General features: G+C 35.5%; 1 protein-coding gene and 1 pseudogene across 3 annotated transcripts; both read right to left on the bottom strand.

The window, feature by feature from the left end:
- Window positions 1-5785: 5785 nt before the first annotated feature.
- On the bottom strand, window positions 5786-8165 carry LOC147496655 (uncharacterized). 2 transcript variants are annotated; one of them, XM_086559595.1, is made up of 4 exons: window positions 8026-8165; window positions 7358-7538; window positions 6353-6501; window positions 5786-6030 (listed from the first exon to the last, which is right to left on the bottom strand). In XM_086559595.1, exons 2-4 carry the CDS (start codon window positions 7440-7442, stop codon window positions 6013-6015), a joined length of 252 nt encoding a protein of 83 aa, XP_086415721.1. In that variant the 5' UTR covers window positions 7443-7538; window positions 8026-8165; the 3' UTR covers window positions 5786-6012. The 2 variants fall into 2 exon arrangements, with proteins under 2 accessions (XP_086415721.1, XP_086415720.1); XM_086559594.1 differs by having other exon boundaries at window positions 5786-6020.
- A 108-nt stretch (window positions 8166-8273) lies between these two features.
- On the bottom strand, window positions 8274-10056 carry LOC147496654 (pentatricopeptide repeat-containing protein At2g22410, mitochondrial pseudogene; annotated as a pseudogene). The gene has a single exon (XR_015194845.1). The product of XR_015194845.1 is annotated as a pentatricopeptide repeat-containing protein At2g22410, mitochondrial pseudogene (transcript).
- Window positions 10057-13026: the final 2970 nt, after the last annotated feature.

Genomic DNA, 13026 nt, shown 5'->3' with positions numbered 1-13026 from the left:
TCCAAGAGATACTTGGCTTATGTACTGAAAAACACGTGTTCAACATTCAACAAATATCATCTATAAGTGACAAACATATTCGTCAGTATGTACACTCACAGAATAAATAAAACTAAAATTTAAAATTTTTAAATTAAAATGAATAAATAATAACAATAAGAAATCACCAATTATTGTTGAACTGACTTTCATATCTATAACAATAGTGAATTTTTGTAGATGAATGATGAAGATATCAGCACAATGAAACAAAAAAATGACACAATTTAGAATGAATTTAGTTAAAACCAAGTTCACCATCTCTGTATATAAAAAAAAAAAAAAAAAACCCCCAACCCAAACCAATCACTAAACCCCTTTCAAAAAAAAAGATAGAAGAAAGATGAATTGAAGCTCACTAAAGTTTAGAGAAGAACAAAAACCACTATTTTATTGTTCTACATTTATGACATAAAATTTCTATAAATACTATAACAATGAAAACAAAATCAACATGAAAATGGTAAATACAAGCATGGAAACCTTTAAAAAAAACCTTAAAAAACACAAACATTATTATGCAAAAACAAACCCAACACTACCTAGAAATAAACCAACACTAAAGACAACAAAACAAAATTCAAAACATATTAATAAACAATAAGAACTATACCATTGTACACTATGAAAAACCTTAGAAAAACGAAAAGGAGAAGACAATCAAGAGGAAGAAGAAAAGAACAGTAGTTTTGGAGCTTTATGTTTGAAATATTCTAAATACAAGAATTTCCTATTAATGGCAACTCTAGATATGGTCTATAGAGTATATAGGGTATATTGGTTTACTTAGAAATTGCTGATTATAGTAGTTTACTAAAAAGAAGTCTTTCCTTAATTACAATATTTCTACCATGATAGATAGTGGAAATCTTATGTATTAGGAAACTAAGGTCCTCTCTCCACCTATAAATATGTATTGATTTCCATCAATTAATTCAATTCATCAAAAACACAATTAGGATTTATAGGCTAAAAGAGAGAAACCTAGTTCTCCCCATTAAAGATTCTCGCAAGTAAGCTTGACTTCAGACAAAGGTATGTTTATTTATAAGTATGGTTATGTGATTAGCATGTGATTGAAAATCCTGGTTTATGATCTTAAGAATGATTTTCTTTCCAAACACTTTGAAATGAAAGATATGGGTGAGGCATCCTATGTGATAGGAATAGAAATATTTCGTGATAGATCACGTGGATTGTTGGGATTGTCTCAGAAGGCTTACATTAACAAAGTTTTGGAAAGATTTAACATGTTAATGTGCGATCCAAATGTTGTTCCAATTAAGAAGGGGGATAAGTTCAGCTTAAGTCAATGTCCCAAGAATGAATTGGAACGAGAACAAATGAAAGATATCCCTTATGCTTCTCTTGTAGGGAGTTTGATGTATGCACATGTTTGCACTAGGCCAGACATTAGTTTTGCAGTTGGCATATATGCTAGGCAGATATCAAAGAAATCCAGGGCTTGACCATTGGAAAGCTGCTAAGAAAGTGCTAAGGTATTTGCAAAGGATAAAGGATTATATGCTCACATATAGGAAAGCTGGCCATCTTGGGGTAGTTGGTTACACAAATTCAGATTTTGGTGGATGTGTAGATAGTAGGAAAAACACTTTTGGTTATGTGTTCCTTTTATCTGGAGGAGTAGTTTCATGGAAAAGTGCAAAACAAACTATCATTGCTTCATCTACTATGGAAGCTGAATTTGTAGCATGCTTTGAGGCTACAATTTATGGATTATGGTTGCGGAATTTCATTTAAGGACTTAGAGTTATGGACTCTATATCTAAGCCGCTGAGAATTCATTGTGATAATGTCACAGCTGTATTCTTTTCGAAAAATGATAGGTATTCTAAAGGTATTAAGCACATGGAAATGAAATACCTTTCAGTCAAGGAAGAAGTTCGGAACCAGAGAGTGTCAATTGAACACATTAGTACGAGTGTTAATATTGCAGATCCACTTACGAAAGGGCTATCACCCAAGGTATTCAAGCAGCATGCTGAGAGTATGGGTCTTGAGTGTAGCCAGTAATTGTTATTTTGTGGATTTTCTTTAGTGCTTATTGCATTGACATAATTTTGAGCTCATTTTATAATGTTATGAATTTTTTGTTTTCCATTATTTATGTACTTGTAAGTAAATGGATGAATAATAACAGAAATAGTCTTTTGATAAGACATTATTGGACCATTATTGATACTTCTTACTTAAGACCTAGTTGAGAAGATCATTGGTGTTGTGGTACATGGAAGGAACCATGTAGATAGCTTAATTTGCATGGAACCGCTATGACTCACATTAATGATTCTATTAACTATGGTACTTATACGATAACCATTAAATGTTAACTCAGCATTTACGCGCACCTAATGTTTTCTAAATTAAACCATAAACGATATTATCCTCCTATGGACCAAGTGGGAGACTGCTGGAAATATTCTAAATACAAGAATTTCCTATTAACGACAACCCTAGATATGGTCTATAGAGTATATATGGTATATTGGTTTACTTAGAAATTGCTGATTATAGTGGTTTACTAAAAAGAAGTCTTTCCTTAATTACAATATTCCTACCATGATGGATAATGGAAATCTTATGTATTAGGAAACTAAGGTCCTCTCTCCACCTATAAATATGTATTGATTTCCATCAATCAATTCAATTCATTAAAAACACAATTACGATTTATAGGCTAAGAGAGATAAACCTAGTTCTCCCCATTAAAGATTCTCGCAAGTAAGCATGACTTCGGACAAAGGTATGTTTATTTATGAGTATGGTTATGTGATTAGCATGTGATTGAAAATCCTGGTTTATGATCTTAAGAATAATTTTATACTTTATACAAACTTTTTGAGGTTGGCACAAAAAATGAGGTAAAAGTTGTTTCCTATTTGAATTACAAAAATAACGAAAAAGTTGCTTATAGTAGGTCTGTAAATTGCTACTTCTAGATTTCAAAGTTAGCTAACTGTGTCTGTATAAATTACTACCACGTTTTCATTTTATGAGGGTCAAAATCCAACGGTCAACAGTCACTAGTCCGTATCTCTAAGAGAATCTAATGGGTTATTATAACTTCTCATGTCAATATCAAAAGTACAAATAGGAGAGAGTGTGACAGGAGGAGAGAGAGTGTTGCAAGTAAGGGCAAAAGGGTAAAAAACCCGTTGAATGGGTCAAAATTAAAAAGCGTGTCGGTTGGAGCACAATGTGCATTATTCGCGTCTTGTTCAGGAAATCACCCTTATTATATTGTAACTTTGACTCTGTTCAAGTCACATGCTAACATTGGACTAATAGTTATATAAGAACAAAATATTGTATTTTATATTATAAGAAATCGCAGAATCCGAAACCTGTTCGGATAGAAAAATTTATCTGAATCCGAATCCAATATTTGAAATTTTCGGATAATATCCTATTTTTCGAATACAAATATGAATTGGATTCGGATTTTTGAGTATCCATATGCACCTCTACCTAAAACTGAAATTCTTGGTCAATTTATGTGTTTGGGCCTAAATTTTTGTATAAACTAATAAGCATTCAATTATTTAGATTTTAGAGTCTATGACCATGTCTCTCCTGCGGGCGAGCACCTCCTCTTCCCCTTCCCCCAATCTCCTCTACAACTAATATAGTATCTTCTTTTGTATTTTACTTTTTCTTGGTTTCTGTTTACATCTTCTTTCTAGATCTAGCACAAAAACACTTTTCATAGCTACTTTACTCTTCAAGTTTCTATTTTGTTTTAGATCTGCATTCCCTCACCCACTTTGTATATACAATTATATTATTATTTTGCTATTGGACAATAGTTTGTAAAAAAATTTGGTAGTTAAAGTATTCTTGTTAGTGTTGTCTTATTTAGGGCATCACCAATGGGGCCTAGATATGAGCCTCTATCTCCAAATTTAATATAACTTAGTAAAAAATTGTTTCCAACGCAGCCTCTAAATGGGCCTCCAATTTAACCTGGATAAATGTCTTTATTTCTATAGATATTTATAAAGGACTTGAAGCCCAAAGTGTAATTGAAACCATCGATATAGATTTTTTAGCTCCTCTTTATTGCCCTCCAAAATGCTGACGTGGCCCTGGGTTTTAAAGGCCTGCATTGATGATGCCCTTAGTAGATATATTAGCAAGGTCTCCTGAATACTCCTACTATTATGTCTGTTGTACGGGTGGAAATGCATGTATAATGTGAATGAACATATGAGCTTTCTTCCGTCTCTCATGGACACGTTAGTCTTATTAATCCACGAGCGAAGCGAGTTCTTGGGTTAGGGCCTAGGGGGGCCAAAAACATAAAGACCACTTGAAGACATGGAAATAGTTGGACGTTTGACCCCACCTTCTTTTCACTTTCTTTCACTCGCACCCCTCACCATTTCTCCAATTTCATTTTGCCCCACAACCTTTCTCTTCTTCTCCAATTCTGTTTTCCCCCACAACCTTCGTCTTCTCCATTGCTTTGCTCACCCCACTTCCAGCAGTATACTAGTTAACTTTTGTAGTGTCTTTGGAAGAGATTGGGAATAAAAGGAAATACTACTGTAGACGGTTACGAGATTTTAATAGCCAGGAGACATCCTAATATTCCTGAAAGTAGTCATGTATTCGCATTTTGGTGGTCATTGAGATAAAAAATTCTCATTGTTGTTTTTGTAGTGGGCAAATATCGTGTCTCTTGATATTTTATTTGATATTTCAAAATTTGAGATATTGACATAAAAATTAATATCTCACTATATTTCATTGTTATTTCAAAAAGAGACAATGGACATATGTTGATCAATGATTAGAGATGGTGACACTATATAAAGAGAGGATAAAAAAGACACATGTTGATCAATGATTGGAGATGGTGACACTATATAAACAGAGAATCAGTAAGGAAACAGGACCGGATATTCATTTGCCACTTTCATTTTCTAAAATTGTTGAGCGAGTATCGAGAGCTAGTTCGCGAGAGTGTAACTGTTTTCCTTACTCAATATAATAGTAAGATTCAATTCCCAAAATCAATCTTCTCATTCAATTTACATTTCCTCCATTCATCTTCTATCACCATCATAAATCAGAGTGATCTAAGAACAAATCAACATGAATTGTTCCTAGACATCACAGTTTTACTCCCTTGAGGCTTTGAGTGATATGTGTTTTTCATTCATTAAAGTATTAAACTGATTAAAGGCTATCCATGTAGTATAACTGTATAACCGATAAAATAAATAATTATAAGAAAGAATTAAATAAATTTAGAGATTGTTGAGCAGTGAGAGAGATGAGACTCAAAAATGCGTTCAAACACTCAGCACTCTCCAGTCTCTGAGATGAAACTGGTCTGTTTAGCGTCTACTAATACATACCTATTTTCCCTAAGAACTCCATATTCTAGCTAATGCATTCTTCTTTCACTGCCTCAGATTCACGTTCAACTGAAAAACTAATAAACACTGCCGAGAGGGGGAAAAAACACTCTTCCAACGCCCATTTCCCACGCCAAGCAAAGTATTTGGGAAAACCAATTGGACTCAGTTCTTTAGGTTGCGTGCATAAGCATTTGCAGTGATTTCTTGGCATGGGTAACTACTTCCATATGAAGTGTCTTCACACTATCTTGTATAACTAATACAGCAGAACATTTTAGTTTTTCTTTTCTTTTTCTGTGTTTTTTTTTGCTGTAAGGTAATTGTATTGATTAAATAAACTAGTACAAAAGACGTTTGTATGCACAGCATAGCATTAGTTACCTTTCATTTTCAACATCTACACAAGTAACCACATACACAGGAGAGTTCCTTTGCTAATACCTGGTTTTACAACTGAAATTATGCAAAAGTTGGGCGTTGCAAGAACTACTCCATAACTTTCCAGCGAGTTTAGGCGTCATAAGAAAGTATGGAAGAAGTTATTGTCCATTTGTCCTTCCTCTTCCGCCAAAGAAGTACTCTCCAATCAGCCCCCTAAATTAGTCTTTGTGCACAAGATTAAAAGCTTATACAAAATGGTATCTACAAAAGTTCAAATTGTGGTATATCAAAATGAAATGTGACTTCACGGTCCTTTTAATGATGTGATCTGGATGCCAAGCCCACGCAGAAGAATCTAGCTTGCACATCTCTCAAATCACACCATAATCAAGCAGGCAAACTAAACAGTGTCATCAGATGGCTGAGGACATCTTAAATGGCGACTCTGTTTATAGTGGTAAATATATGGCCACATTACTTTTATATATACGTCTCTTAATCTGACATTGAGTAATGACTCGGTGCACAAAGAAAACCAAACTTACTGGAGGAGCAAGATCTGCATCAATAATTGAGTTGACCTTATCTTCAGGAGACTGTAGAAGGCCCAATACTTTCAAAACTGTAAAAGCCAGAACCGAAAGATGTGAGGACAATTCTCGCATGAGGTTTGTTGCCACTGCTCCAGGATCAGCTGCACTGTACAGACAAGTCATATAAACCAGAGTCTACCAAGTATATGAAATAGAAACCTATAGACAACCTAACTTCAGATGGCAAATAAAAAAATTAAGAGTGTAATTTGCAGTAAGAATTGTTATCTATAATAAAATCCATTTATCCAGATCACTGCACGCAACTATATACAAATTATGCACTAATCTTCTGCAATCCCACAAGTTTGCTGTGAGATAAAACGTAGGAGGGAGCAATAAGCTGTTGGAACAGCAAACAGATTGACTTCTAGATGTCAAAGTCAAAACAAAAATGGTGTTTTTTAGTAGATAACTGTGGCCGGTAATTAGGTCATCCACTGAATGGACCAGTATAGCCCATTGATTTGGGGGCTTCTGCACAGCTTTAATAAAAAAACCACTCGGTTCTGGTTCTAAATGGTCCGGTTCTTTTTAGTACCCATTTCTAAATGCTTCTTAAAAATAGGAACCTTAATCATGATTTTTTTTTTCACGGTTCCGGTTCCGGTTCCGGTAAAACGGATACCCATTGACACCCCTACTCTTACCTGACCCGACCAAACGTCCCAATCAATAATAAATCGATAAAATGGTTTCAAATTTCAATAGAGAAACTTGCATCAGGTGGCTGTATGTATACCTGGTAACCAAAACCAAAATATGAAATTATATACCCATGCTACATTGCTTCCATGTGAATGAGGCATGTCCCAGATTTGAAATGAAAACTTCCAGAGTTCAAGTAGGTTTATAAAATATGGACATGCTTGCTACAAAGCACGCTTTTGCAGTAAACTCTGGCCACGTTATAGACAAGACTATGCAAGAGTTCTGAAATCTGAACAGAGTATTTACCAGTCGGGTACTCATATTTGCTTCTGACTTGATACAGGTTAGCAGGACGGAGAACATCAATTCGATCACGTTCTCCTTTAACCATTTACTCAAGCTTTACAAAAAGAGGCCCACTAACGTTTTCGAACTCCTGAGGCTCTTTCTTAGCTTCCTGATTGTGTTTCAAACTTTTGGTCACAATCTGCAGGCACGCAAAAATTAATCATACAGTAGGTAAACGATGGCATACTCAATAAAGCAGTAGTGGTAAAACAATGTTTTATGCAGGGATGCAATGGCAGTTTTTATTGTTCAAGAATCAAGATGCATCACAGAATACTTTACAGGGCTCTGACGTCTTTTTTATACAAATTGAGATTAGCCCCAGAAGTGAGAGATAGTTGCAAGACCAAAAGCTTCCCAAGCACTGAAGTGTAATACTTCAGTAAAACATGCATACAAATTTACAAAGTTAAAAACTGATTCCTCTCATCAAATAACTATTTCATCAATCTGGATCTAGAAATTGTTAAGAGACCATGACAGGGGTCTAAATATTGGTATAGGTAGAAGACGGCACATGGTGTGCTGTGAGGTGTACATAAGTCACATATACAAGTTCTTTCAATGAGTAAAGGACAAGCCAATGGAACACCATATTCTAATCCATAAAAGATAAATGGATTTACCTTTCACTAGTCTCCAATATGACTCTGACTGAGAGAACTTGTGCAGATAATGGATATATCATATATAGAGCTTTCAGTTAAATCTGTATGAGGAGTTGCATCTCCATAGCTGTGCACTCCCAGGTATGACAAGATCTCCAATATGATAATCTGCTAACGTACATGTTCTGACAGAATGAAGTATATAATACTCCATGGACATTGCGTCTGCTTTACCAGGGGAGAAACCAGGACTTGTAAGATAGCTGTTTGCAAAGTGGCTCAACGTTTCCATGGAAGAGAATAATAAGCAGCTTATAAAGTTGAGCCTTTAATTTCTGCCCTTGAGACACACTTACAATCTTCCAAAGACGTTCTCTAAGGAACTCACATCTCTAAACTCAAGTGAAGGATATGCATAATTTGTATGAAATTTGTTGTTGCTGTTAACATCTGATGATATCACTGCCACAAAGCAAGGAAAAGGTAAGCATCACCGAGGCAATCAATGGCGATCATCCAACTTGCACAAAGTCATAACAATATATAGAACACACAGTATTTTGAAGATGTCATCAAATGCTTGAGAAACCTAGTCAAACTTTTGCATCACACCATGAACCTCAATAAGTTTCTTCCCAACCCTCTCCGCCATTTTGGTGTTTCCGTGTTTCTTACAAGCCCCAAGCAAGGCTCCCCAGGTGGCCACATCTGGTGGTATAGGCATACTTTCTATGAGTTCCTCTGCTTCTTTGAGTAAGCCTGCACGTCCAAGAAGATCAACCATGCAACCATAATGCTTAACATTTGGCTCTAACTTGTGTACCTGGACCATGGCCTCGAATAAACGCCGGCCCTCATCAGTTAGGTGCTACACCACACCTCTTCATCTCAGAGAACTTGTCTAGAGACTCTTCAACCAATCCATTCACAGCTAATCCCAAAATGACTGCATTCCAAGAAGAGACTCCCTTGTCTTCCATACCCTGGAAAATCTCCAATGCATTTTCTACACATCCGCATTTCATGTACATGTCAATAAGAGTCGTGCCTAGAATGGTATTAATCTTTAGGTTACTCTTCTTTATATATGTGTGAATCCATTTGCCTTGCTCTAAAGCTGCTAAGTGGGTGCAGGCTGAGATCACACTAACCAGTGTTGTCTCATCAGGCCTAATTCCTTGAAGCTGCATCTCATGGAACAATACCAAAGTCTCTGAGAAGTGGTCATGCTGGGCATAACCCGATATCATGGCACTCCACGAGACAATATCCTTGGTGGGCATGGAGTTAAATAAATTCCTAGCCTCTTCAATAGATCCACAGTTCAAATATCCCGAGATCATGGAATTCCAAGATATTTGATCTAGTAGATGGCTTGCATCAAACAAACTCCTCGCTGCTCTTATATTTCCACATCTCGAATACATGTGAATCAGTGCATTATGAAGATTAACATACGACTCAATTCCAATTCTCACACTAAGCCCATGAATCAACTCCCCTTCCTTCATAGCCAACAAGTTTGCACAAGCTGAAAGTACACTAACCACCACCACCACCACCACATCCATTCCAACTCCCTCAACTCTCATCTGCCCAAATATCTCCGGCGCGTCATGAAACATCTCATTCTGCTCATAACAAGATAACATCGCAGTCCACCTCACCATATCCCTCCCCACCAAACCATCAAACAACTTCCTAGCATCACTTACACGCCCCACCTTCCCAAACAAAACAACCATCGAATTCGACGCAATATACAACAATAATTTATACAACAAAATAGTCATTGCACCAAAATGGCTTTGCAAATAAGCTCTCATTATTGTATTATAAACAAACCCATTTGGTTTTTGAATGGAGTCAAGAATGCAATGTGAGTAGTTTAAGTTAACGAAATGAGAGTCAGTTGAGTGTTTAAGTAAGCGACTTGCGGCGAAAGTATCGTGGATGTAACCTGAAATGATCATTTGTGAATGGATTTGTTTGAATTGTTTTAACGTTTGGCATTTTTTTAAAGTGGGTTTCTAGGATCAAGAAATTGGTCCCAAGGCCAAATTCTGAGGAAAATGAAGTCTAGAGGACACGGCGGTTTTTGTGAGTAAGACAAATTTTGGGGAAAACTAACTTACGAACCCACTATTTCAAAATTAGTAACTCTCAAGGACAAAATAAGTTGGCTCCGCCTTATTACATTTTTTTAAATGCCAATTATACCCTTCTGTGAAAATAACCCTCCAGAACAAATGGCCCAGATTTAAAATAAATATTTTCCAATTTTACCCTTTTTGTCATTTTACTATGAACAATGAGTGTGCATAACTTCTGCTGGTGTATGAACAATGATTGTTCATATCCAAATAGGTGAATGTACCTTTTACAATATATTGATGTATGAACATTCAATGTTTATACCCAATCAATGTTCATACCCAATCAATTTTCATACCTAAAGGACCAAGGACTATGAACATCAAATGTTCATATCCAAAAGACTATGAACATTGAATGTTCATACCCAAGGATTATAAACATTGAATGTTCACTATGAACATTGAATGTTTCCAAAGGACTATGAACATTGAATGTTCACTATGAATATTGAATGTTCATACTAAATACACCGGGTCGTTTCGTCTGGGCCGGAACGTTAATTATTTTGCGTCAGGGGTATACTTGACATTTCATCTACCCGATCCGTTTTTTATTTCGCGTCAAGGGTATACTTGACCTTTTATCTACCCGGTCCTTGTGCGTTACAAAAATAAAAAGGTGTTCTTGAGAGTTACTTTTTCAGCATTTTTGTCCTTAAGAGTCACTCCCTGTTCTAGGATTGGTAAATTTATTGTTGTTTTTGTTGGGTTTGAGATTATTTTTCGAATTTGAGGTTTTGCAAATTTCATCTTAAATTTCAGTGTGGTTTTTATATATAGAATTAAATCGACCGATATTTCAAATCACGGGGCCGATATTAACGATATTTCGGATGATATGCAGGCAAGTATTGATTATAATCAGAGCACCCACTACAAGGGCTGGAAATGGTACGGGATGCGAATCGAATTCAACCATATCCGAATCCATTTGAACGGGTATGGTTTCTATGATTGTGATTAGAATCCGACTTGAATATCCGAAAACCTGAATCTTTTTAACAAGATTTATATTTTGATGCCTAAAAATTAAATTATATCTTACATTTATATATGAAAATCATTAAAATAGTGTATTTTTTGGTTTTTTTAATGGATATAGATATCCGAAATCCGACCCGAATCCGGATGGATCCAAATATGGTAAAGAGTTTTGAGTGAAAATCCGACCCGAACCCGCTCCATTTCCAGCCCTACCCCCTATTAGTCCTAGGCTCCTAGCTAGACCCAAAACTCAGCTTGCTCAGTTGTTCCAGATTAACCATGACATCAATCCTTTGTGCATCCTTTAAGGGTTGATGACTTAGCAGCTCAATCTTTTGTTAAGTTGAACATGACAATGACCTTTTGTAGTCTGTCTCTCTATACTCGTCTTCTGTTTTCTGCACTACAACAAAAGAGGTCTGTTGCAACGCACTCTTTTGCCACGCCTAAAATTTGTTGCAATAAGTCATCTTTTACAACATCGTGTAGCGTTGCTAAAGGTCATCCGTCTTAATAGAATTTTCATTTTGGGAAATACCTAGAAGTTTAGCGTTGCAAAAGTGTTTGCTTAAATTTACAATAAATAATTAAATTGATAATGTTTATTTTTGGCGAGTGTGGTCTTTGCTATAGATTAAATATCTATTGCAACCCTTTGCCGTCACTGGTAATTCCGGGATAGACTATGTGTATGCGCTTGTTGTGACGATTTCGATGTTGCCAATGGCAAGGTTCAAAATATCGATATCGATGAATATATCGGTGTACCCAAAAACCGATATATATCGGATATATCCATTTTTTTGGTGATCAGTCTAAACTATTTAAAATATCGGAAATATCGGATATATCGGAAATATAATATCGGAAATATATTGGAAATATCGGATTTATATTAAAAAATGGTCAAAAAGTCAAACGATATATATCATAAATATCGGATATATCGATTATATCGGCGATATAAACTTTTATATCGGAATTTCCGATATATATCGTAAATATCGGATATATCGATTATATCGGCGATATAAACTTTTATATCGGAATTTTTGATATATATCGGAAAAAAGGGTATTATATTCGGTGGATATATGTCGGAAATATCGATATCGGTGTACCAAAATACCGATATATATCGGCGATATATCGGATATATCGTCAATATTTTGAACTTTGGCCAATGGGCTCTGGTTTGGGGCGATATATTCGTTTTTGGCTGCAAATTAATATTATTCGCGCTATAGTTTTCATTCATGTTAACGTTCCCGCTCCAAAATCCAAATCATAACAAATTAGAAATACCGTAAAAACAAAACCTATTAAAACCCTAGATTGTCGTCTCTTCGATCTCTCCATCTAAACCGAAACTTCTTTCCTCCATCATATCTCCAAAACTCATCCTTTTTCTCTCCACATCTTCAAAGCTTATCTCTCCTCCACCCTCAACATCCACCGTTTCTGACTTTACTGAGGTGAAAAGAATTGAAGCGATAACAAAATCAAAAACTTCGTTTTTTTGTTCCTTGCCCTAGTTGAAATCGTTTTTTTTTTTTTTTTGTTTTTTTTCTTGTCTTGATTGATTGTTTTAGCTTTAAAGTGGAATTTTTGGTGTTCTTTGCAGTGATTTGTGGAGCCAGGTAGAACTGCTCGAATTGGGGTTCTCTACAGTGGGTAAGATATATTTCTTTGCTTTTATTTTGTTTTTGTTTTTGATTTGTGATATAAAGAACAAATCTTTATATTTCAATTTGAATGAATTTTAGCGTGTATTCTATTCCAATATCAATCTTACGTAAAAGTTCTGCGACGACCTTTAGTCGTCCATTTTTACTCTTGGTTCAGTTATAGCATTCATAAAGATACAACAACAATATTG

Source organism: Coptis chinensis, chromosome 5, assembly GCF_015680905.1.
Source record: "Coptis chinensis isolate HL-2020 chromosome 5, ASM1568090v1, whole genome shotgun sequence".
NCBI lineage: Eukaryota > Viridiplantae > Streptophyta > Magnoliopsida > Ranunculales > Ranunculaceae > Coptis > Coptis chinensis.
The sequence above is the reverse complement of the archived record's forward strand: the minus strand, read 5'-3'. Positions and strand labels throughout refer to the sequence as shown.

What these genes read in the sequence shown, in the direction of transcription:
- LOC147496655 (XM_086559594.1), bottom strand. Translation starts at nt 7,442, where the DNA reads ATGGTTAAAGGAGAACGTGATCGAATTGATGTTCTCCGTCCTGCTAAC. An exon ending in CAAATATGAGTACCCGACTG is followed by an intron (nt 6,502 to 7,357) that starts GTAAATACTCTG and finishes TGTACAGTGCAG; the next exon opens with CTGATCCTGGAGCAGTGGCA. An exon ending in ATGCAGATCTTGCTCCTCCA is followed by an intron (nt 6,021 to 6,352) that starts GTAAGTTTGGTT and finishes AGACTAATTTAG; the next exon opens with GGGGCTGATTGGAGAGTACT.